General features: G+C 45.5%; 1 protein-coding gene across 1 annotated transcript in view; it reads right to left on the bottom strand.

Annotated features, from left to right (window-relative positions):
- Nucleotides 1-14022, bottom strand: part of pde4a (phosphodiesterase 4A, cAMP-specific) — a 36320-nt gene extending 22298 nt beyond the window's left edge. The window contains exon 1 of the mRNA XM_088317393.1: nucleotides 13116-14022. Within this exon, the coding sequence (XP_088173519.1) occupies nucleotides 13116-13417 (302 nt within the window). The 5' untranslated portion in view covers nucleotides 13418-14022. The remainder of the gene's footprint in view (nucleotides 1-13115) is intronic.
- Between the last annotated feature and the right edge of the window lie 7783 nt (nucleotides 14023-21805).

Raw genomic sequence — 21805 nt, 5'->3', positions numbered from 1 at the left:
CGGTGCATTTTAGCATTAATCAAAAGGTAACAAACGCATCCATCCATCTCTGCAGTCTTCAATCTCCGTATCCTCTTTCCTAATACGAATTCATGCCACATTGAATCCAATCAACAAGCAAAACGCCTTCTACTAAGCAGCGTTTGCATCCAATTCGTCATCTGAAGCACAACGATGCCGGGCCGACCATTACTCTGCAACAACGGATAATTACGTGCGGTGATGTAACGCGGCGAGCAAATAAGCCTTGCCCAGCATGCGGCCGAGTGAAGAAGTGTTCAAGGTTGATTTGACAGTGAAAATGGTCCACTTAAAGCGTCACGCCCGCAACTGTCCTCTCATTTGCTCGCTGCGTAGGCGAACGAAACCAAAGGCAGGGAAACACAGCCAAGGATTGCCTCCTCGCGTGTTTGTTTGGTTGTGAGGTTCATCGTCAAAACCATCGACAGCATGCAAACTTGTTATATTTAGATCATTTTTTTGCTTCAATTTTTAACAGGAGCATATATAGAGATGACTTGTTCCTTATTTTCTGCTTGTCTTTTTGACTATACTGCAAACATTTACATTATCCGATTCTCACCCTAAAATTCTCCACTGTGTTCACAATGCAGTCGCGTAAATATATAAATAAATAAGTTTAAAAAAAAAGGCAACTGCGAAACATCAATTAGCCGCTAGCGTTTGACTTGGTGACCTCACAATACACTTCAGTATTACCTGTTAGCAACATATTATCTTTTAGCTAACTTTCTTGTGAGTATTATTAAGACACCATTTGGCCCAAATTTACGCAGGCTCCTCCGTGTTTACGATGTTGTCGCTAACTATCGCACATCACTTTTCGCAATGACTGCGAAAAGTTTCCTTTTTTCCACCTCACAATTTTAACACGACATCAGTGGCTCAAAATGTGTTAGCTATGTGCTAACACATGATGTTGAAGGTCATTAACGGCTCAAATTAAATGAATCTGGATGAACATTGTTTGAGTTGTTTGATCTATAGATTATGAATTTGAAGTACATAAAGAAAGTAAAATGATGTAAAAAGGGACGCTACGTGCTGCTCATCGGCAGGGGTGTCAAGGGACTTTACACGATATCAAGTCGATTGCGACATTAAACTGATAAACTCTCGATGAAAGCACAATTTAAATGATCTTGTTTTGATGTTATGCCTAGCATGAATTAATAGCGCCGCGTAATTACTATCTGTGTTGCAAATCCTTCCTGGCCTCCCCGGAGATGAAATGTAGCAATTAGCATAACTGTACTCCACTATTGGAGTACAATTCCCATAAGATTTAAAAGCGAGGAGAATCCCATTAGTCGGAGTCGACTAACATCACAGATAATCTGGCCATTATGCGCCGTGAGCGAGGTAAAGGCGGGACGGTCGGCGTGGAATGTCCTCCAAAAAAAAAAAAAATGTCCTTGCAGCGGGCCAGTGAATGAAGCCGCGTTTGTCCGATGACTCAGTCGGTCTGTCGTGTTCACTCTTGTGTCACTCACTGCCCGGCTGCCCTTAACAGCTTCCATTTCTTTTCTCAGTTTCTTTCAAAGCACCGGAATCACCCCCCCCCCCTCCTTTAAAAAATGTTCCATAATTCAAATGTGCCTCTTCTCTTTCCACTTTGGCCGTCTGCTGTGTGGGACGCCTGGAAATGTCGACAGCGCCAAATGAAGCAGGACGATGTTTAAATCAATTTGGGAAAGGTGTAGTTTTTTTAGCGAGAGACCGATATGCTTTTTTTTTTCAGGGTCGATACCGACACCGATTAGAAGTCATGGAGGCCGATGACTGATATCTGAAGCCGAAAAAAATCATGAAAAATAAAAACTCCAAAACTTAGTTCAAATGCCTTTCACCACAAGTTTATAAAACAACTTGTGATTTTTAGAGCTTAGAAAATAGAATATCGGCCCCGATAATCTGCCTGTCTGATAATCGGTCTATTACAATTTTTTTTTATTATTATTTTTTTCAGCTTTTGAGTGCTACGAGCTGGAGATCATCGTCATGGTGACATTCGCAAGCTGAGCCCTTCGGGGCTGTGATGTCATTTTCAGTGGACAGCAAGTGGCAACACAACAAACATATAGCAATTAGTGAGGGCTTTCTCGTTTGCACGCACGCACACACACACACACACACGCGCACGAGCCGCCTCATGCGCTGCGTGTTTTCCGATTGCACAACGGCAGCAACAGATGGTCACATGCAAGGCAGTTGTGGAACGTCAGAGCGAGCTGCAGTAGTTTGAGCGGCGTAATGGCCACAAACATTTCACCAGAAGGCCCAACGCGTCTCGGTGCCGTGCCATCGGCTACAGGCACACCGTGAAGACATTACGCACTCGCTGAGCTCCTCTATAAAAAAAAAAAAAAACTTGCACAGGCCAAACGTTGCTGTCCTGCGCTCGGCTTGGCATGCAAAAGCGGCCCTCTTATATCAGCCTCAGGCTACGTCCGTGTAAACAACTTCGACCCCCCCCTCCTCCAAAAATCTCCACGCTTTTATTCAAACTTTCCGCTTGAAAACACGTGCACAGTGCATGGCAAAGCAACAGGTGGCGCCGCAGCCGCAAAGCCATCTGAAGCCGGGGGTGGGGGGAGGCGGGGGCGGGGGGGGGAAGCCTTTTCCAGATCAGGTGCAATCATAACAACGGTGGATGAAAAGATGAGGAATCAGTTGCAGACTGATGGCGAAGTCGCTGCCTAAGCCTCGTTCTTAAATGGCGCCATGTGCTTTTATTGCAAGATGTCTGAGACATACAGAGGATTGAAAGTTCATTTTCTTGGGCCCGCACTCTCAAACGCAGCTCAATTCCACAGGGTTGACATTTTGATTATGATGCATTCAACAAAAACGTTGATAGGTCAGCATCACTTCAGAAACAAGTCGTAGCTCTTGCTCGCTACCTTGCTTGGACTCGCGTCGGCACACGTGCTCATATAATACAAAATAAAAGCATTCGTCTGCTGGAGCGTATTATACTGCCTCCTGGTGGCCAAGGAGCAGCACAATCAACACGATTGCAGCATTAAATCATGATGCACAAACTGTTTACATCGCAAGTCAACAAACTTTAAATGGTGACTGCTCAACCTAGAAACAAATTATTCGTTTCCGTTCTTCCTTTCGGAAAATCCCCCCCCCCCAAAATCGAAAGCAGCGGGAAGGAAAAAAAAAAAAGCGTGTTTGGTGTGGACGTAAGGCAACCAGAGGCTGGAAAGTGATGCGAAGCTCAATGAAACAGTGCGAAGCGAGGCTGGTTGTGTTAATCTCATTACACCGACAACCCGAGGCTCCTCTGGCCCTATTTATAGCAGCCTGACAGAAAGAGAAAGGCCGGCCCTCGTATGTGCGCTGCCGTCGCTGTTGCTTATGCAACTGACGACGACAATCACACAGGGGGCCCTCGCGTCAAACGGAGGAAGAAATCAAATCAAATAAGACCAGGTGTAAAAACAAGCGCTTCCAGGAGGAAAATCGCAATCAAGAGTGTGGATGCAAATATAAAAAATGTAAGATGTTTCGCAATGTGTCTTTTGAGTGGTCACCTTGCCAGAAAGAGAAAAAAAAAAAGAAGCCGCGCATGTTGGGAGAGAGGACTCAATTTTGATCCTCTGGCAACAACAAAAGCCCTCATTTCCCACAAGTCATCACACAATCAGCCTCGGGACACACACTCATGCACGTTGCACTCTGGGAGCACACACACTCACGCAGAGTGAGAGGGAACTCAGACTGGGGGAGTTAATTACCTCCACCAAGGAGGTTCTGTTTTCACCAGCGTGGGTTTGTTTATGTGCCATTTCCTCTATTCTGTTTTGTTTTTTTGTTATTTTGGGTCCCATTATTGTGTTTATTAGTGACAATGTTTATAGAATGAGGTCATAATATGATTTCTTTTTTCAAAATCACTCCAACACCCCCCTTGAGGAGTTCAAGGAGAACACCAAAGTACACAAAGTGGAGTCATGCAGGCTGACTGAGTTCATGAAAACAAGCTGGTGCGATTTTTTTTTTGTTTTTTGCAGACTATATGTGTGGCCCGGTAACTAATGGTCCGTGAACCGGTACTGGACCGCAGACCGATGGTTGGAGACCACTGTTTTAAATGAGTGGAAAATTACAAATTCGTGAAATGATTTTTCTAAATGTAAAACAGTATACATAACAATATTTGAATTTATAATTCATTTTACACAAAAAAAACAGCATTACTATTTTTATTATTTACCATTCACATTCGTACATTAAAATATTTCATTTAAGTCAAAATAAATAACATTTGTCGTTTTATTTTATTTTTAATTTATTTTAAAAATAAATACGAGTTAAATTTTTTTAAAATATTTATATTTTAAAAATATAAAAAAAAGATCCAAAGCTGTGATGTCAAACCAATTAAGAGAGCGAATTTATCAGCAATTAATTGAATTCAATCCGATTCGTTCGATGAATTTGACCAGATTAGCTGGCAATTTCTAGTTGAAAAAAAAAAACTGTTACTTGCTACTTGTGTGGCAAAAGCGTTATGGTTTCTATCCAACAGTTGACAAACGTTTCAGCGTTGACAGAACAGTTCGGTTCGGTTTTAATATGTTGAGCTAAGCGGATATGAAGGAGAAAAAGAAGAAGAGGCCGAGGGGCTCCACCGACCCCCCTCGGGCGGCGCATTTGGCCCGTCTGCCCTCTGACCCAGTCAATGCGGCGCACTGATGTGTGAACGCGAGTGTGTGACCTACAAGGAGACAGGTTGCGCTCACACGTGGACGCGAGCGCTCGCTTGCCTCCTTGACACTCGCCTCAAGCGCCTTTCGCGCATCGTGGAAAATTCTTCGGCTTTTATTCCATTGCGCACACGCGCGAGGCGACGACGTTTCTATGTGTCCATTTGGTTTTCCATTATTTTCTATTTTTCTAAAGTTTTCTTCAAGCTTTTTAAATCCCAGCATCAGATTTGCGATTAAAAGCCGCTCTCGTCAGGTGTACCTAATGAAGTGTCCCATTGGCAAAGCTTCTACTTTGCACGTTTTTTTCGAGCGGCTTCGCACCACTAAAATATAACTACCGTTTGCCTAGCCGTCTGACTTCCAAACTCCACATTTCTCTGCTTTGACAGCAGCCGAATCAACCGAGCAGGAGGTGCATGTTTTTGGTAGCGAAGGTTGACGTATATTTCATGCTCCAATGGCTCCCAGATGCTCCGCCGCAGGAAGCCCGACCTCCCCTGAAATGAAGCTGCGAGCCGCCGTGACGTGACGTCCCCCCCCTCCTCCCCCCTCCTCAGCCTCATCATTTCCTCCTACACGTTTCCACTTGCGCTCATCTCCTGCAACGTCGGCGATATGTTCCGTCTTGACGCCGCGTGGAATAAAAAGCTTTGGGACGGTGAAAATGGAAGAAACGTAACGGCATAGAACAGCTTGCACTCGCTGATGTTGGGCCTGCTGTCTTATCAGCTGTGCTCCGGTGTTTGGTTTGTACTTCCTCCGCACCAAACTTCTCCAAGCGCGCCTTTTATGGGCAAGCATCTCCGTAACTTGACACACATGGGGAACGACATCATCGGAGGTCTCGGGTCTCCGGGGGAACCATTCGATTATGAGTTGATTCAATATGGTGCGGCGGTGGCTTTTGTCAAGTTGAATGGTTTGTAACGCAACAGGTGTGTGATGGATCTACGGGGACTGCCCAGCATAGCGTGAATCCACGACCTTCTGTGTTGGAAGCTTGCACTTTAGAGCGACATCTGGAAATATTTGCACGTGTATGGGAATGTTGAGCCAGCTCCAGCAAACGTCCGGAATCACAAAGCCGTCCCAAAAATATCTCACTCAGAAAGCTCGAGCGCAAGAAGGTTCCACCAAATAATTCTATCGGCGGACGGCGCCATTTCCGAAAGAACAGACACAAAGTGAGGCGCTAAATCCCAATCGGTGAAGGTGCAAAAATGTGAAATGAATACCTGTCCGATCGCATCAATCAAAACGGAGCATCGTTATCGCCGCCGAGCCAGAAGACGCCGCGAAGTGAATCCGACGAGCTCGCATTGCGAAACGTTGGCAGCGTTGCTTCACACGCCAACAATGGGGAACCGTTTTCAAATGAAAATATAAATGCAATTACGCAAAAGTAATAAGAGTCGCAGTCAGGGAATGAACAAATGTCTGGACAAAGACGAGCGTGATTGGATGGGGCTGAACACACACACAAACACGCACACACACACAAACACGCACACGCACACACACAGAGAAGTCTGCCACTATCGGCGCCATCTGTGCTCATTCTTTGAAGACTCCAGCAAGCTCATTTTGCGCCGCGACATCCACGCTGGTGCGTGAACAGCCAAACGTGTCTGAGGCAATTCCCAAAATGGAATATATGACAAGTCAGATTCCCGTTTTACTTTTATTGAACATTAAGGAATTCGACAGTTTGACAATTCAATGCTAATACTTCAATTAAAAACAACATGATAATCTTAAGAGGCCCACTTGGTTACATTTGTGTTCCAATTTTGTGGTATTTTTTTTGAGATGACCATTTATCACGCAATTATTTTTCCCGAGGTCGTCTTCCCGTATATTTTCTAACAATAAGCTCTCCGTCCTTTCATCCGGCATCTGGCGAGAGTGACTTGAAGCAGCCCGACTCTCTCGTGACATCGCTCACATTAGTGTGACAGGACGCAAGCTCGACAGGTGTACGCCGTTTGTTCTTTCCGCGCCGCTGATTCTGTGTGTGTGTGTGTGTGTATTTTTGAGTGTGTGTGCTCCACTGCACGTTTGTCATCCTCAGTCAGACGGACAGCAACGCAGAGCGCGTTCCGTCGGGGACGTTGGCCCTCGGTGGGACACATTTGACACGTGGGCTACGTTTGCCCGACAACATCCATCCATCTTCGACTGCTTTTCATGAGCTAAGTCGCGAGAGGAGCTGGAAAAAGAAACGGCAGCATTCACACTGCACATGTAAACACAATTTGGAGTCTTTCGCTAACCTAGCATGCCGGCGTTTGAAATACACGGGAGGGATTTGAACAAGTGTGAGGCAGACGTGCTAGTCATAACGTCACCCGAAAAAAAGGATCTAATAAAACGTTGAAACAACCATACAAAAACATCTGGCTGTGCTGCAAAATGCATGCCAGGCCACTAGGGGGCGATGTCACTTTGCCAGTGACTATTTGTCCAAATGATTAAAGTCTAAAAATTTGAAATATAGCTGTTGTATTCCCCTATCAATTACGATTGAAGTGCTGTCACCATGAAGGAAAATAAAATCCAGTTTAGGGGTATTTTCTATGGGGCGGGGCTTCCTCTCAAATGGGCTCATTTCAGCTAGACAGGTTTGTCAAGTGTCCCGTAACGCGTTTTATAATTTGTTATCCCCGAGAGCTTCTAAAAACGGAGAAACAACGCCTGATAGGTCTCGTTTCATCCAAGCCAGTGGCTGATGACGGATCTCCGAAGTAATTAATGTTGTGGTGTCGCGAACGAGGACAAAGCTCGAGCGGTAGAATCCCAGCAGGCAAGCGGACGAGACGTACAATGCGGCGGCGGCGGCGGCGCCAAAGCAGAAAGGAGACGCAATCAATGCGAGTCGCTCACGCCGCGCTCCGAATGATCACAAAGAGCCAAGCAATCACAGCCACTCCGTTTTTTTCTTAAGCATAAAAGGAGCCGGTCGAGTCGCGTTCTTGGAGAGTTGTGTCGCACAATGGACAGTTCTCGTGGCGCGACGGATTTTGAACACGGCAACGCGTGTAGTACAGTTTGGAGGTGTTATTACGCTGAAGCAAACACCACAGGAAAGCGTGACGGAGGAACAGGTTGCTTTCGGCGGGGAATTTCGGTGCCGGGAGCGCATTAAAGTTAAAAAAAAACAGAAATCAGCGCCTTTGAAATATCTCATGAAATTAAAGGGTGGGGAGCCATTTCACAGCTAAATCGATAAAAATCTATGATGACATTAAAGACGCTCTAAAATGGGGAAGTTTTGGTCTCTGGAGTAGCAATCAAGTTTGAAATGAAACAACAAAGTCAATCATTTGTGGGCCAAAATTCGTCATTTGCTTCATTTGATGCGGTTCTGGACAAGGTGGAGTGAACGCTTTCTGCTGTGGAGAGATTCTCCCGCCTTTGTGATTTGAAAATTGCTTTCTACTCCATTGCAATGTTGATTTGAACTTGATGAAGTATTCTGCCATACTTCCCACCACTGGAAACGTCAGAATTCCGAGTTTTCTCGAACACACCGCGAGCAGACTGAGTGAACCAAATTCAGGAGTGGCTACAAAGAGCGTCACGAAGGCCACCGGCTGAGCTCCAAATGCTCACGCGTGCGGGCTCAATGAGCCCAGAGCAAACACAAAAGACGGACCTTGGACGCCAGCCGCACGCCTCCCTGGTCGGCAAACAATTCGCTCGCGCCTGCCGTCTCTGCCATGTGCCAGAGCGCCGAATTCCCGGCCCTCCGGAAGCTAATTAGCGCAAAGCGGGAATTCGCACGGCGCACTCGGCGGCGTCAACAGATGGTCGCGCGCTCGCAAATGACTTGTATTTCCTGAACACTCTCTCAGTGAGACTCGTGCTCCTCGGCGTCGTTTAAAGTCGAAATCAACAAGGAAATGCCACGCGCGTGCTAATTAACTTTAGCTCATTATGAGCTAAATGATGATGGCAGCTGGCCCGTGAGGCAGGCAAAGAGCAACAGGACTGTTGAGACTTGCTGCGCTTTCATGACGAGTAAACGTCGCAAATAGAGCTTCGGTGTTCTGATTAAAGGGCACACGTTCCGGAAAAGTGACTTTATAATTGTTTGTGTACAAATATTTCTGATGACATCGGTGCCTCGATCACTCGTCTTTCCACATTCAATGAACAGAAATGTCATGAAACCATTCCAGTCTCTCGAGTGTTTTGGTTATGGAATGAATTCAACTTGTATGTCAAGGAAGGCACCGGTGTTTTTCACCATTTTTAACTCAATCATAAAACAGAAATGCTATTAAGGCATCCGTGAAGAGTTTTAAATTGTCCAACAAGTGCACAATAAATCTCCTTTAAGCAAGAAAAATTGTGATTCACTTTTTCGCCGTTACAAGCGGGCAAGCTTACGACACCGCTCTACTGGGACGCGTTGACGAATGAGCCCACAAAGCTCTTCCAAACCGACACTTTTTTTTTTTTTTTTAAGGAGTGGGGGGGCTGCTCAATGAGATGTATTCCACAAGTGCAGAAAAAGGGGGTAACCATGGCAACAGAATGGCGGGGAAAGACTTGAGTTCGCCGTCAGTCATTGACGCTTGCCTTTGGAAGTTCCCGCGGCGCGGCGGCGGCGGCCACGGGACACGGTGACTGATGCGCTTCTATTAGCATATTCTGGCGAGAGTGTCGAACAAAAGACGCCGGAGGAGGAGGGCTGCCATTTTGTCAAACATTTGGACTCGGCTGGCCCACAAATGGTAAAACTAACAAACAAACAAACAAAAAAAATAAAATAAATATATATATATATATATATATATATATATATAACCCAATCCCACTGGCTTATCGGTCTGGTTTTACACTTCAAACTTGTCCCAAACGACCCCATCAGCACCTCTCAAGCTGATTGATCCTCTCGAGCTCTCGACGGACTACGACCGAGTGATTGAACGGACTTCATTTCGAGCAACAATGAGGTCGTCGGGCGGGTCGATCGGCAGCCGACCAATTTAAGAGCAATTACCTTCCTCTCACCAAGCGCTCACTTCATCAAGTTTGCTCTTGAGGTAATACGAGAACAATCCTTACATGCCAGCATTAGCGCGTGAGTGTTGGTGAAGCTCGTGTGTGTGTGGAGGGAAGATATAGCAGAGGTTCTCAACTGTTTTTGGGAATTGAATAAAATTTCACTTCCAGTTCCAAGCACCGTATGATGCAACTCAACTAACTTGACAAGCAGAAATTTATAGTCTTCAAAAAAAATGGCTTCATGTAGTTTGTCATAAATAATATCAAACAAAGAGAATTACACTTTGTGAATTCAAAAGAATTGAATATCTTCACCTTTCAGTCTGCTAGCTTAATGCTAATGCTAACTAGCTAACATCCAAATCGGCACTGCTTTCAACATGTTTTTTAACGTAAAAGTAAATCTGAGCTGTTTCTACCAACACATAAAACAGATTAAAATGCTGAAATCCTAAAAAAAAAAAATGAAATCTGGTCACGACACTGGAACTGTATTTCTTCCCTTTTCCGCTTTTATTCATTTCCTTCTATTTTTGTCTGCCGCCACATCTCCGACATGACACCATCGTCCCCGTAGGCCGAGTGCCATTGAAGCAGAAGTGCCGGCAGACTTGCACGGAGCCGCTTCTCCATCCAGCTCGCCTCGAGCGACGCGGGCCGAGCTGCCGATAAAGAGATGAAGAGATGAGGCATGTGGCTCCCAGCGCTCGGTGGACATGAGCGGAGACGATCATTGGAAGATGTGCAAAAAAAAAAAAAGAATGAATCGCGCAGCAACACGACGGAAATCCCTCTGGCCTCCCACCGATACGAACATTAAAAAAAAAAAAAAGATAAAGCACGGCGCACGGCGGTCCAAACGGGCTGAGGGGTCAGACACTAACCTGTGTGCGGCCCACTCGTGAACACACACACACGCACACACACGCTGACTCTCAGCACTCCAACGTTGATGTGCCGGCTTGTATTCCTGCAGCACAAACACCCGCGCAGACGCACACAAACGGAGTCCGTTTAGTGCGCTCGTAGGAATCAAATGAAGTCCATCTCGCTCACCGTGAGCCGCCCACAGAAGGCGACGGGAGATTGGACTACCCCGGAGCGTGTCCCGAGGACCCCCCAACGCAATTCTGCCTCTTCGCTCAATCTGTTTCCCGCTGGGGAGGCCTGGCCCGAGGAGCGTGCCGGCATTGCGGGGGAATAAGAAAAGAAAAAAAAAAAGAGCGCGAGAGGATAACAGAGACGGAAGATGGGCCCTAATGGCCCTTTAGATAGACTTGAAGAGATTTGTAATCGGGCTAATAATCACGCTGGTTCCGAGGAGGGAGCAAGCTGGCAGGATGGAAACGAAGGCAGGGGCTATTTTTACAGCAAGTTTCTATTTTCTCAAGGCTATTTTTAGGATGATAACCTTCTGTCAGGAGGGAGCTGACAGAAATGTCCGAAACCTCACCGGGGTTCATGTGCGCATTCAGGCTCTTGTCCGCTTTTTTTTTTTTTTAATTCAAACAGCAGAGCAACCTATGCATAATACAAGGGCACATATTCTTTATCCTTTGTGAAGGAGAACTAATATTACAGCTGAGGAGCAAGCATGGCTTCCTTCTCTCCTTGTCTAACCGCATGCATGTGTTATACTGCCCCCAGGTGGTCACGGTGGGCACACCAGAAGCGGTAAAATGTCTTTTGCGTAAAAGCTGAAAGAGATTCATGACAAAATCAAAGAAGCAAAAGCTTTAAGGGGAGCGTCACATTGATGGCAGGCCAAAAGGTGAAATGACGTCAGCTTTGCAAGTCAACCGTGCAAAGCAAGTTTTCATCCACCGGGCCAAAAAGAAGCAGCTGCAGCTATCAAGAGGATAAATGGAGCCGTCGTGCTGCGAGCGCCAAGTCATCGTATCAAAAAGCGCATTGTTCCATGACTCACACTTGATGAAATGCACTTAATCTCATCGACTTGATTAACACGCGTTGCGTAATTCCATCGCTGTGTTTTGTGAGCCGCCACGCCATTTTGGAGGAGGTCGAAGGGCTTGCTGCGCCGTGATTGGCCCCGTCGCTTCCCGAGCGAGAGCAGCCGCCGTGTGACACGCTGACGAAAGAAAAGCGGCATTGGCGCGACAGTCCGGCGGAAGCTCTGCTGCCGCTAAACTTTGTCGCGTGCGTTTAACCGCGCCCGAGGTTGCGTTCCGGTCGGCTGCGAACGCAACCGAAAACTGTTCGAGCGACGCCGCCTCGCAGGATCCTTGGAAAATTCAGTCCCTCGACTTGCCACTCAAAGTAGGGAGTTGTGATGACAAACTGTCCTACCATAGTGCTTATTAAAAGTCTACACACCCCTGTTCATATGCTTGGATTTCGTTATTTTAGACAAAGACCAAGATAAACCATTTAAAAACTTTTAGCACAAAAAAAAAGCGTCCTATCAAGTTACATCGCAACTAAAGAGGACCGGCGATGCGGAAAAGTGCCATGACAACCGAAGAACACAAAATTGAACTTATTCAACACATTTCCTTGCTGGCTCGGACAATATGGCCGGACTAACCGGAATGAAAACACACGCGAGGGCAATGCGATCATGCGAACGCCACACAGGAAGTCAAAATTTGAACCCTGAATTGCAAAACTGAGAGGCAGATATCCCGAATACAGCTTAAGAAACCCCAAAAAAATGGGTGATTACCCCGCCCCAAAGTCCAGAGCTTGGGGGGGGGGGGGGGGGGGTCAAAGGGGTTGCCGCCCCAGGTATCCACTTTCAATGATAATTTACAGGCAAAGTTCAAAAAGAAAAAAAGAAAGAAAGAAAACCAGAGTTTTTGCACACCACAACTTCCTTGACACCAATTGCTGTACTACTTTCCTATTTAGACAAGACTTAGCTGACATCTATTGGTAAATGAGAACGTTTCACGAATACCTCAAAAGATCAAAGTGAAATTTTTCAACAAAAAGCTCAGGCGGGGTGTGATGAATTTGTCAACAGAGCACTAGCGCTTTGTTTTCAGTGCCGTCAACTTGATTTGTTGCACAGCTTTTCTTTCGAGTGGGCGGATCTCACCTGACAATCCAAAGACACTATTACGCATCACCCCCCCAAAAAAACGTAAAAATAAATAAATAAATCCTAAACCCACGCGTCCCGCCGCCTCTTCGCACAACAAAAAAAAAAAAACGCCTCACGTCGGTTAACCATGCAGGCTCGCTGCGTTATTTACATAAATAAAAGGAAAAAAAGAAAGAAAAAAGCCCACCCACCCCCTCTTCTGCCGTCTCTCTCTCTCCTCTTTCTGCTTCTCGTTAGGCAGTTTTACGCAAACGTCCGCTGAGCCATCATTGGGATATTTTTCCTCTTACCGTCTGGTGGCCAAACAGTTCCCGCCGGACGTGTGCGTGGTGCCGTGGAAGGACGAGGGCCAGGACATGCGCGACTTCTTGAGGCCGGGCCGGTCGCTGGTGTCCACGGCGTCCGAGCGCTCCATGTGCCGCTGGTGGTGGTGTCGGTCGGTGTCGGAGTAGCCGCGGTGCTTGATCTTGATGGGGGTGCGCGGCTGCCTCCAAAGGTGCTGCGGGGGCTTCAGGGTTGCCTGTCCTTCGCGGGGCACCGGCAGCGAGAGGGACAGGCTCTTTTTGGAGCACGGCGTGGGCGCTTCCATCATGGTGCAATCAATAAAGGAACGAGATCGGAGATCTTTTTTTTTTGTCACGTATAAGATTTGATCTGTGAACTTCACGCGTAGCTAATATGACTCTTTTCTATGTCTCATGTCGCCGTCCACACATGACAACATGGGAACATGGGGAGGAATAAGAAATGGATCACAGTGCTCAAGCGGCGTCCGAGAGTCCAAATCATCCAAGAATCAGCGTCAATCGGATTAATCTCATGGCGGTCAGTTTGAATTCAATCCGTCATCTCTCGCTCGGTCCAACATTCAGGTGAGGAGGCGCCGCTTCTCCTCAACTTTGCCGCCTCCTCTTGTTTCATGGCGCGCCAGCGGGCTCGTTGTTTGTTGCAGGAGAGGAGAACGTATTGCTTGTTTTCCCCGGCCACTTATTGCACAAGCTCGTTATTGCTCTGGCAAAGAAATTCCAACAAATTGCCGGCGAGCTACGACGCGGAGCCGCTGGAAGCGCCCCGACGGCGCGGGGAAGCCTGACGAGGTTGCTCCATGGACAAACGTGGAGATGAACGCGCTGTCGTCCGCATTCTGCTTCGTCCTGAGCATCCGGACGCCGCTTTTCTTCACAGCCACCCCGAGAAAAAGGAGGTTCTTCTTCACTGTGGTTCCATCACTCCCTCGTCCTCATCCTCACTGCTGGAGTTCTCTGACTGGATTGCCTTCTCTCTCTCACTCACTCCCTCTCCCTCTCTCTCTTTCGCTCGCTGTCTGTCTGCTGCACTTCGTGGTGGTTGGTTGCTTGCCTGTTCTCCTCCATGATTTGTCAGCTCAACCTTTTATGTGCTCATCCATTGTGGTTGTTTTACCCCACACCCTGCCCCCTCCCCCTCCTCCTCCTCCTCCTCCTCCTCCTCCTCCGCCTCCTCCTCGCGAGTGGTGCGCAGACACCATGACATCCAAAGTATACGTCGCACAAAATCACTTCTGGCATGTTTTTCCACTTTTTGGTTCGCTTAAAAAAATAATTGAAGAAACTCAAAGTCAGGGCGAAGGACAGACATTCGGATGTCTTTTTTTCCTGGCAGTGCAGCTAAATTGACCAGATGTGACTTTTGGCCTCAATCGTTTTGGCAAAGAAGAAAATTACTAACTTAAAAAAGCTGGTTCAAAGTAACCCAAATTGGGTGAGACAGCTAACCCAACGCTGGTCCGAAAGTGAGACAGCCAATTCTGGGTTATTTCGACAGTGTTTCTACATTGAATATTTTACTCTTAAATTATACTTTGTTTACTGGGACCAAATATTGCCATTTTAGTGTAAAATGTAATCAAATTTAATCTGTGACAAGTTGGCGCTACCAAAAAATGGGTCAATAGGTTCTCAGTTAAAAATCATTTTATTCCCAAAATGTTCAAGGAAGGAGCCCTCTCAGGGGTCACCACAGCGAGTCACTCGCATGATTTGTTTGGCACCGTTTTTACACCGGATACCCTTTTCGGCGCAACCCACCCATTTTTCCCAACTGGATGTTAACTGTGGGCTCAAAAATAACTCAACTATGGTTAAAAAAAAAAAAAGGACCAACATGCGACTTGGGTCAATTTGACCAAACTCTCTGAGCTATTTTGTACAAAAATGCCCCACCACCCCTCCAAAAAAGGGTTGTTTTGACAAAACAGCGATGAGGTGAAAATTGCACACTATTGATTTGTGCTTTGTGTGGTGGAAACAGAAAACAGCCTTGGTGAAAAACCTTCTGCAAGTTGCAGGCACACGATTGTCCGAAGCGTCACGAATTATTGAAGATTGACGTGCCCAATCTGAACCTTGACTCATTTATTAATAGACCGATTAATGACGGTGGCACCAGTTTGGGGGGGCGTCACCAACTCTGGTCCTCGAGGGCCCCTTGTCCTGCATGTTTTAGATGTCTCCCCCCTCCATCAAACCCAATTCAAATGATCAGCAAGCACTGCAGAAAAACCATCCCGCTCATTGGAATCAGATGTATTGGAGGAAGGAAACATCTAATAGATGCACGATAGGGGCTCCTGAGGGCCGGGCCAGCCTCGGATTTTTTTTTTGTCTTTATTACAAAAAAGTATCACATTAAAATATCAAATTTGACTGAAACAGTATTGACATGACGAAACAGAATGCAAGGATTGTTTTTGCAACATTATTTTTGCTTCGATTCAATGGACATTGAGCTGCTCCCTCTGGTATGCAGATCTTGGCCACTAGGGAGCAGTATAACATACACACACAAAATAATTGACAGAACAATATTTTTTTTTATAATGAAGTACAACTTGTTTCTTGTTCCTCCTTCCATGACAGGTGAGAATAAATGTGTTTTTTCCTGCAAACGCTACGCAGAGCAACAACGGAGCGTCGTAGCGTGTAATGCCCATTACGTCCCGTGTGCCTCCAAACTGTAATTAATGTCCTCAGCTAACAAACGACACTCTGAGGGATCGTCCCCCTCTCATTCTTCTCATGTGCCCCAACCGCCAGCTAAAATTAAATCACTATTTGTATTTATTTTGTGCAGAAGCCAGCAGAAGCATCGATGCAACGCCATTTGGATGTCAGTGGAAAGAAAAACGGCATCATTAGGGGAGGGGAACAAAAATCATTTGCGTATCGTACGAGAGAATCTACAGATACGAAATGACACTTATGAAAATCTTCTTTTTTTTTAAATCATTAACACAATTTAATGGAGTAAAAAAATGAACACATGATTTTTCTTTAATCATCCATCCATTAAACTGCATCCCTACATTGATTGTTCATTTTAATTATTTATTTCTAATTGTAATGAAGTATTTATTTATTCATTACATGTCATGTGCATATTTGTGATGAATGCATTTCATTAGATTTTTATTTATGTTGATTTATTTATCGAAATCAAGCAACATGCATCAGATAAAGTTATTAAAATGTTATTTCATTCACAATTTAATACATGAATTTACATTTTAATTATCTATTCCATGCCACACAAATTAAATTCAATACTTATCATGCATGTTATGTTGAAAAAGAAAAAAACTGTTGAAGAAACATACAACTGAGTGTTCCCAATTAATACCGAGCTACTTTGAAGTTAAGGAAACCTCCCCAAAAGTTCTGTTGGAACCGTCTTTGCGGTATAACACTCGACTTCATTTCCGCCAGCACTGAAGGAAAACAGTCGCTCTTGCTTTGCGGCCGTCAAAATGTCTCGGCGATGCGTCATGTGCGCACGTGGGCCAGCAATAATTGAATTCCGTATTTGTGGAGCCGCACTGTCCGCTACCTTAAGAATAATATCGGTGGACATTCGACTCCGTCGTGTGAGTCATGGCTTGGCCGGAGGGAGGTGAAGAGGCGAGATCTGTTGTGTGTGTTTTTTTTTGTTTTTTTTTTGCTTGGGTTAAGTGGACCTGCAAGTTGAGTTGCCCTCCAGTCAACCTTCCCGGCGTGGCGATGAATAATGCATTCATATGTCAGATTGGTTTTCGGGTGAAAGGGTGTGACGGTGAATACGGCTTCAACTGGACAATTTGTGCACGTTGGCCTTCGAGGCGCTCGAGTTGCTTCGGCGACGGAATTTTGGGAATGGATGCCATGAGGGCCACACCAGACCATATTAAATATTCATGTTGCCCTGCCTTGCGCGTGTGCGTGCGTGTGTGTTCCACCTGAAGCCAGCGACACGACAAATGGGCCAAATTTCAGCATTTTTCCCTCCATTGTGGTCAAAATCAGCAAAAGGCCCCAAAACATATTTTTACACTTCATCCATCCATTATCTGAGCCCATCCCAACTGTGTTCGGGCAGGAGGCGAGTTACACCCAGAACTGGTTGCCAGCAGTGCAACGACAACTAAGAATGCTCCAAACAAAAAATGAGCTATGCTCCCAAAAATACACCTTTCCTTCAAATAGTCAGCAGGTGTGACTGTTTTAGAGCGCCTCGTTGTTCGTAGCGACGGAACACGCACCCTACAGAGAAAGTATGAATTGCCTAACGTGAAATATTATGAAAGTTTGTCTGCCTTGGAATTTTGAGTTCAGCAAACTTTTTTTTTTAACAGAGCAGTATCACAATACTACCAGCAGATAACTTATTTTAACTCAGTTTAAAATGTTTTCTAATATTAGAGAAATATAAGATTTTGCACATATTTAATGTGTTCTACGTAAACTTAAAGGGTTACCATCTTCCCCTGGACACCTTTTGAAAAAAAATAATAATAATTGAAGGTTTCAAGGTGGCGAAAGAAATTTCCTGCGGAGGTTTCCACTGCATTTTCTTCCGGCGCTCAGCCCTGAAATGGAGAGGAGGCCCGCTCGGGGGAATAGGACGTTCCTCGGCCTCGACAAAGTTGCGCTGATGGCGTCGTCGGGAACAAAAAGCAGTAACCCGAGAAGGGAGGCCCGAGTCTGAGTGACCGCACGGTCGTTTCCCCTTCCAGCCGCTGCAAACCATTAGCGGACACAGGACACCAGGAAACTCCATTTCACGCGCACACAAAAGCAAATTGGCAAAAATCTATGACAGCATTCGGGCTGGAAGCATTTGGACCAGGACGGCAACAGAGTTGAAAGAAAACAGGAGGATTCACGCGCATCTGACGTTGACCATTTACAATTTGACACTCTCATTTTTTCGGCTCTCAGAAGCATTTGAGCAAAGTGACGTCAGATTGAAAGCGGGCGGTCCGCCCCGCACACGAGTTCCTCCACGTGAATGTGGAGAAAGACAAAAAGTCGAGAAGCAAAACAAGTCTTCGTCCCAAAAATAGCAATCTCGCACACACGGCGAATGTTTTGACAATATCTCGTCATTAGATGCCGATCAGGTGCCAGACGAGCGGCAGCCAAGGAGAGGAAAGAGCGCGAGTGGAGACGATTCGTTTTGAGCAGGCGGTTACGTTTCGAGGCAAGAGTGCAAATGACGAAGAGGGGAATCTTTGGAGGATCTTCTGGAGCTTCAAACTCTCGGAAAAAGACAAGCTCGACCAGGGCACGTTCGGGGAAAGTACTGGAAAGCTATGTCAAAAGATCTAGTCTACTAGTAAACTACTAACTCAGAGTCATGCACTCATTTGCAAGCTGACAGCCAATCAGTGATCCATCGTCCGATACGGACGATGTCATTTTGCATTCGGCGATTGGTGGTCCGTTCAAAAGCAAAATGACTCAAACGGTTCACAATTCTAAATGTCGGTTTTTAATTCGGTTTGTTCCCTCATGTATTATGAATGTGTGTAAGGCACGGCAAACAAGGTAAGCTAACATTCGAGACAGATTGCATTCAAGAGGAGACTGAGGGGAGCAAAATAAAAAAAATAAACAAATAAAAAAAAATGGAGCACGACAGCAAAGTGGAGACGCTGGCATGTAATTGTGCCGCGTCCAAATCGACGGCACGCCAAAACGGACACGCTAACGTTACCTCGTGCGTTCGTCATTTTAAATAAGCAGGAAAACGGAGCACAGCATCCAAGCGGAGACTGCGGAGCAGAAGGAAGCCAGCGGCCTGTGAGGCAGACATGCTAACCCGAAAATGGATCTGCTACGTTTACTGTACTTGCTGTGGTTACACAGTACGATTATATAATGAATACAGAGTAGTAATTCAATTCAATCACTCTGCCAAAGGGGAAAAAAAGTCTTTGGGAGAGTCACAATTTAGTTTATTTTGCCCTATTTTATCTTTTGTTTGTGAATTGATACAACATCGCGCAAGCATAATATTTGTGCCCTCCTGGCATTTAATAAAATGTAACATCATTAAAACTTGATCCAAATGGAGTCCAACGACGCGAAAGAGCGCACGGTAGCTACCTTCCACGCTGTGCAGCTTAATGGAGTGTTTGTCACCGAGGGGGAGTGAGCTGCTTCCTTCTGACTAATGCGGCTATAAACAGCAGCCGCCGCGCGCTCCACATACGCCACCTGCTTACATTTTTAGCATTTTGCTTATGATTGCGGCACATCGCGTCGCAAGAAATCATTCCCATTTGGAGCGTGGAAGAGAGGAGGAAGGAACAAATAAAAATGTTGCAATTTTTACTATTTTGTACAGCTGGTTCTCAAACTGTGACTCCCGGATCCCCACTGGTGCACCACATCTAGCTTGCAGGTCCACAAAATTATTTTGAATAAATTGTGGTGTGGTGATCTGCAGCACCACGGCGCCGTCGTTCCGACACACCACGGACACTCAGGTGGATTTTAGAATAGTCTCTTTAATTTAATTGTGCAAAACAACGTGGCAAGAGCGAGAGTGAAGTCGCAACCAGCTCATGATAGTCACTCACTCTGCAATCCTCGTAGCGCTTACTGACTGATAACATAAACAAATTAAATCTGACTCTATAAAATTAAATAAAGTCCTTATTATAAGTGTGATCGTATAGTGTCTTAACTAGAATGTAGAATTACAAACAACCTTCATGGGAATACAATTCTACAACTACTTACAGTAATAAAAGGACAAAGAAAACAGTCACTCTCACTCACAGAGTGTCCCTGAATGCATCACACGTAGCGGAAAGTGACTCCCACATATCGCAAATGGCGGCAGCGCTTAACTGCGGGCTCGCGCGAATACAGTCAAAAAAATGAAAAACACGACATGAAAAACAAGATTCAATAAAACAGAAAAGAGAATCACATTACCTGCAAAACAACGTGGCAAGAGCGAGAGTGAAGTCGCAACCAGATCGTGATAGTCACTCTGCAAAACACACGAGTGTTTACAAATCAATTCAACAGAAGTCGACAAACATTAATTTTACAACATTACAGGAAACGATGTGTGCTCATAACAATCAACTGAAGTACTCGAGCGCACCACAGCAGCAGAAAAGATCCATACGTTGGACTATCAAAGAGATGAGACTCACCAATCCTCGTAGCTCGAACTGACGCCACGCGGGATGCAGGTGCCACGCTGTGTGCCGCTACGTCACTTCCGCCATCATTTAACGATGCATATATTTTACTCATTATATATATATATATATATATATATATATATATATATATATATATATATTCTTTTTTTTTTGCACATTGTACAGATTGAGACAGGCACAACAATAAAACGAACGTTTTTTTTCAAGTTTATCTCTTTACTTGTGAGGAGAAAGAACGGAGGTGTGCACAGTTACAGCGCCAACTCCTGTTACACCTCCAACTACTGAATCAAGGGCCGGGGAGAACTAGCAGGAACATGCAAATATCTCAGACCTAAAAAGAAAAACAGACATCAATGGCCATCATGACTGATTATAACGGCAGATGTGCCTTTTAGTGCTCTTGCACCAAAGTCTCAGTCCTTTTGTTTCAGAGGTGTGTCTCGGGCGCACCTCCTTTAATGTTGCAGCTGTTGATCCAGTCCTTGGGGCATATATAATACAGCCGTTCAGATGACTTTTACAAATGACTCAGTAAATGCAAAAATGTATCTGTATGTGGTGGGAAAATCATGTTTTTTTTTTAAATTTCTGTTCCGGTCAGTCCCACCATTACATCCCACATCCCGGTTCCAATTGAAGCCAAACGACATTTATTTGATTTTTTCCATTTTAACGCTGCTAGTCATCAAGTATTGAGGGCAATTACTCTTCCCTCATCCACAACAAGCTGCTAAATATTCATGGAAATCTCCCCCCCCTTCCTCCCGACGCTGTTTCACGCCACGAATGGGCCCATTAGAGGCGCCTGTGGGCCTCCCGCCTGATAACAGGGGGACTAAGCGTGGCACACGAACAAGGGCAAGGGCACCTTAAGCTCAGGCAGCAGATGTTTGGCTTCAATGAGAACTTATTTACTGCGCAGATGCTTCACTTCCACTTCATTACGTCACTGTTTAAGATGCTCTCTTTCCATAGCACTCTTGCTGTTAAAGCGGCTCGACTTTTTACACACAATCACAGAAGTGTCTTATGCACTTTACACACACACACTTGACAGTTCTGTGGTGTCATTTCGGACTGCAGAACGTAACAAAAAAACGCCAATCAAGTCAAAACGACCCCTTGCACTGTCAATTGTTTTGCACAAGAGGTCCCCCTAGGGGTGGAAGGTGAAGGTTGCAGCATGTCAAGAAGTACAAAGCTAAGAGGGTCAAGGCTAATCGAAGTCTTGAAAAACATTTGGAACACAAAACACTTTTGAACCAGCTGTAGGAGCAATAGCACGGTGAGGTGACCTAGCTGGTAGGCCAACTGGTTACGGACATGTGTCCTGTGGTTGCCATGGCAACAACAGGCCAGGTCCCCTCATCAGGAACATTCCGAACGCGAGTGTTTTTTCCTTTTTTCAAGGGCACATTTGGATGCATTTACTTTAAAAGTTGCAATTTTTCTGTTGTCAATACCGCCACGGAAAAAAAAAAACAACAAAAGACAGCAGAG

This window comes from Idiotropiscis lumnitzeri, chromosome 15 (genome assembly GCF_059441095.1).
Source record: "Idiotropiscis lumnitzeri isolate Australia: NSW breed Sydney's pygmy pipehorse chromosome 15, RoL_Ilum_1.0, whole genome shotgun sequence".
Taxonomy (NCBI): Eukaryota; Metazoa; Chordata; class Actinopteri; order Syngnathiformes; family Syngnathidae; genus Idiotropiscis; species Idiotropiscis lumnitzeri.
The sequence above is the reverse complement of the archived record's forward strand: the minus strand, read 5'-3'. Positions and strand labels throughout refer to the sequence as shown.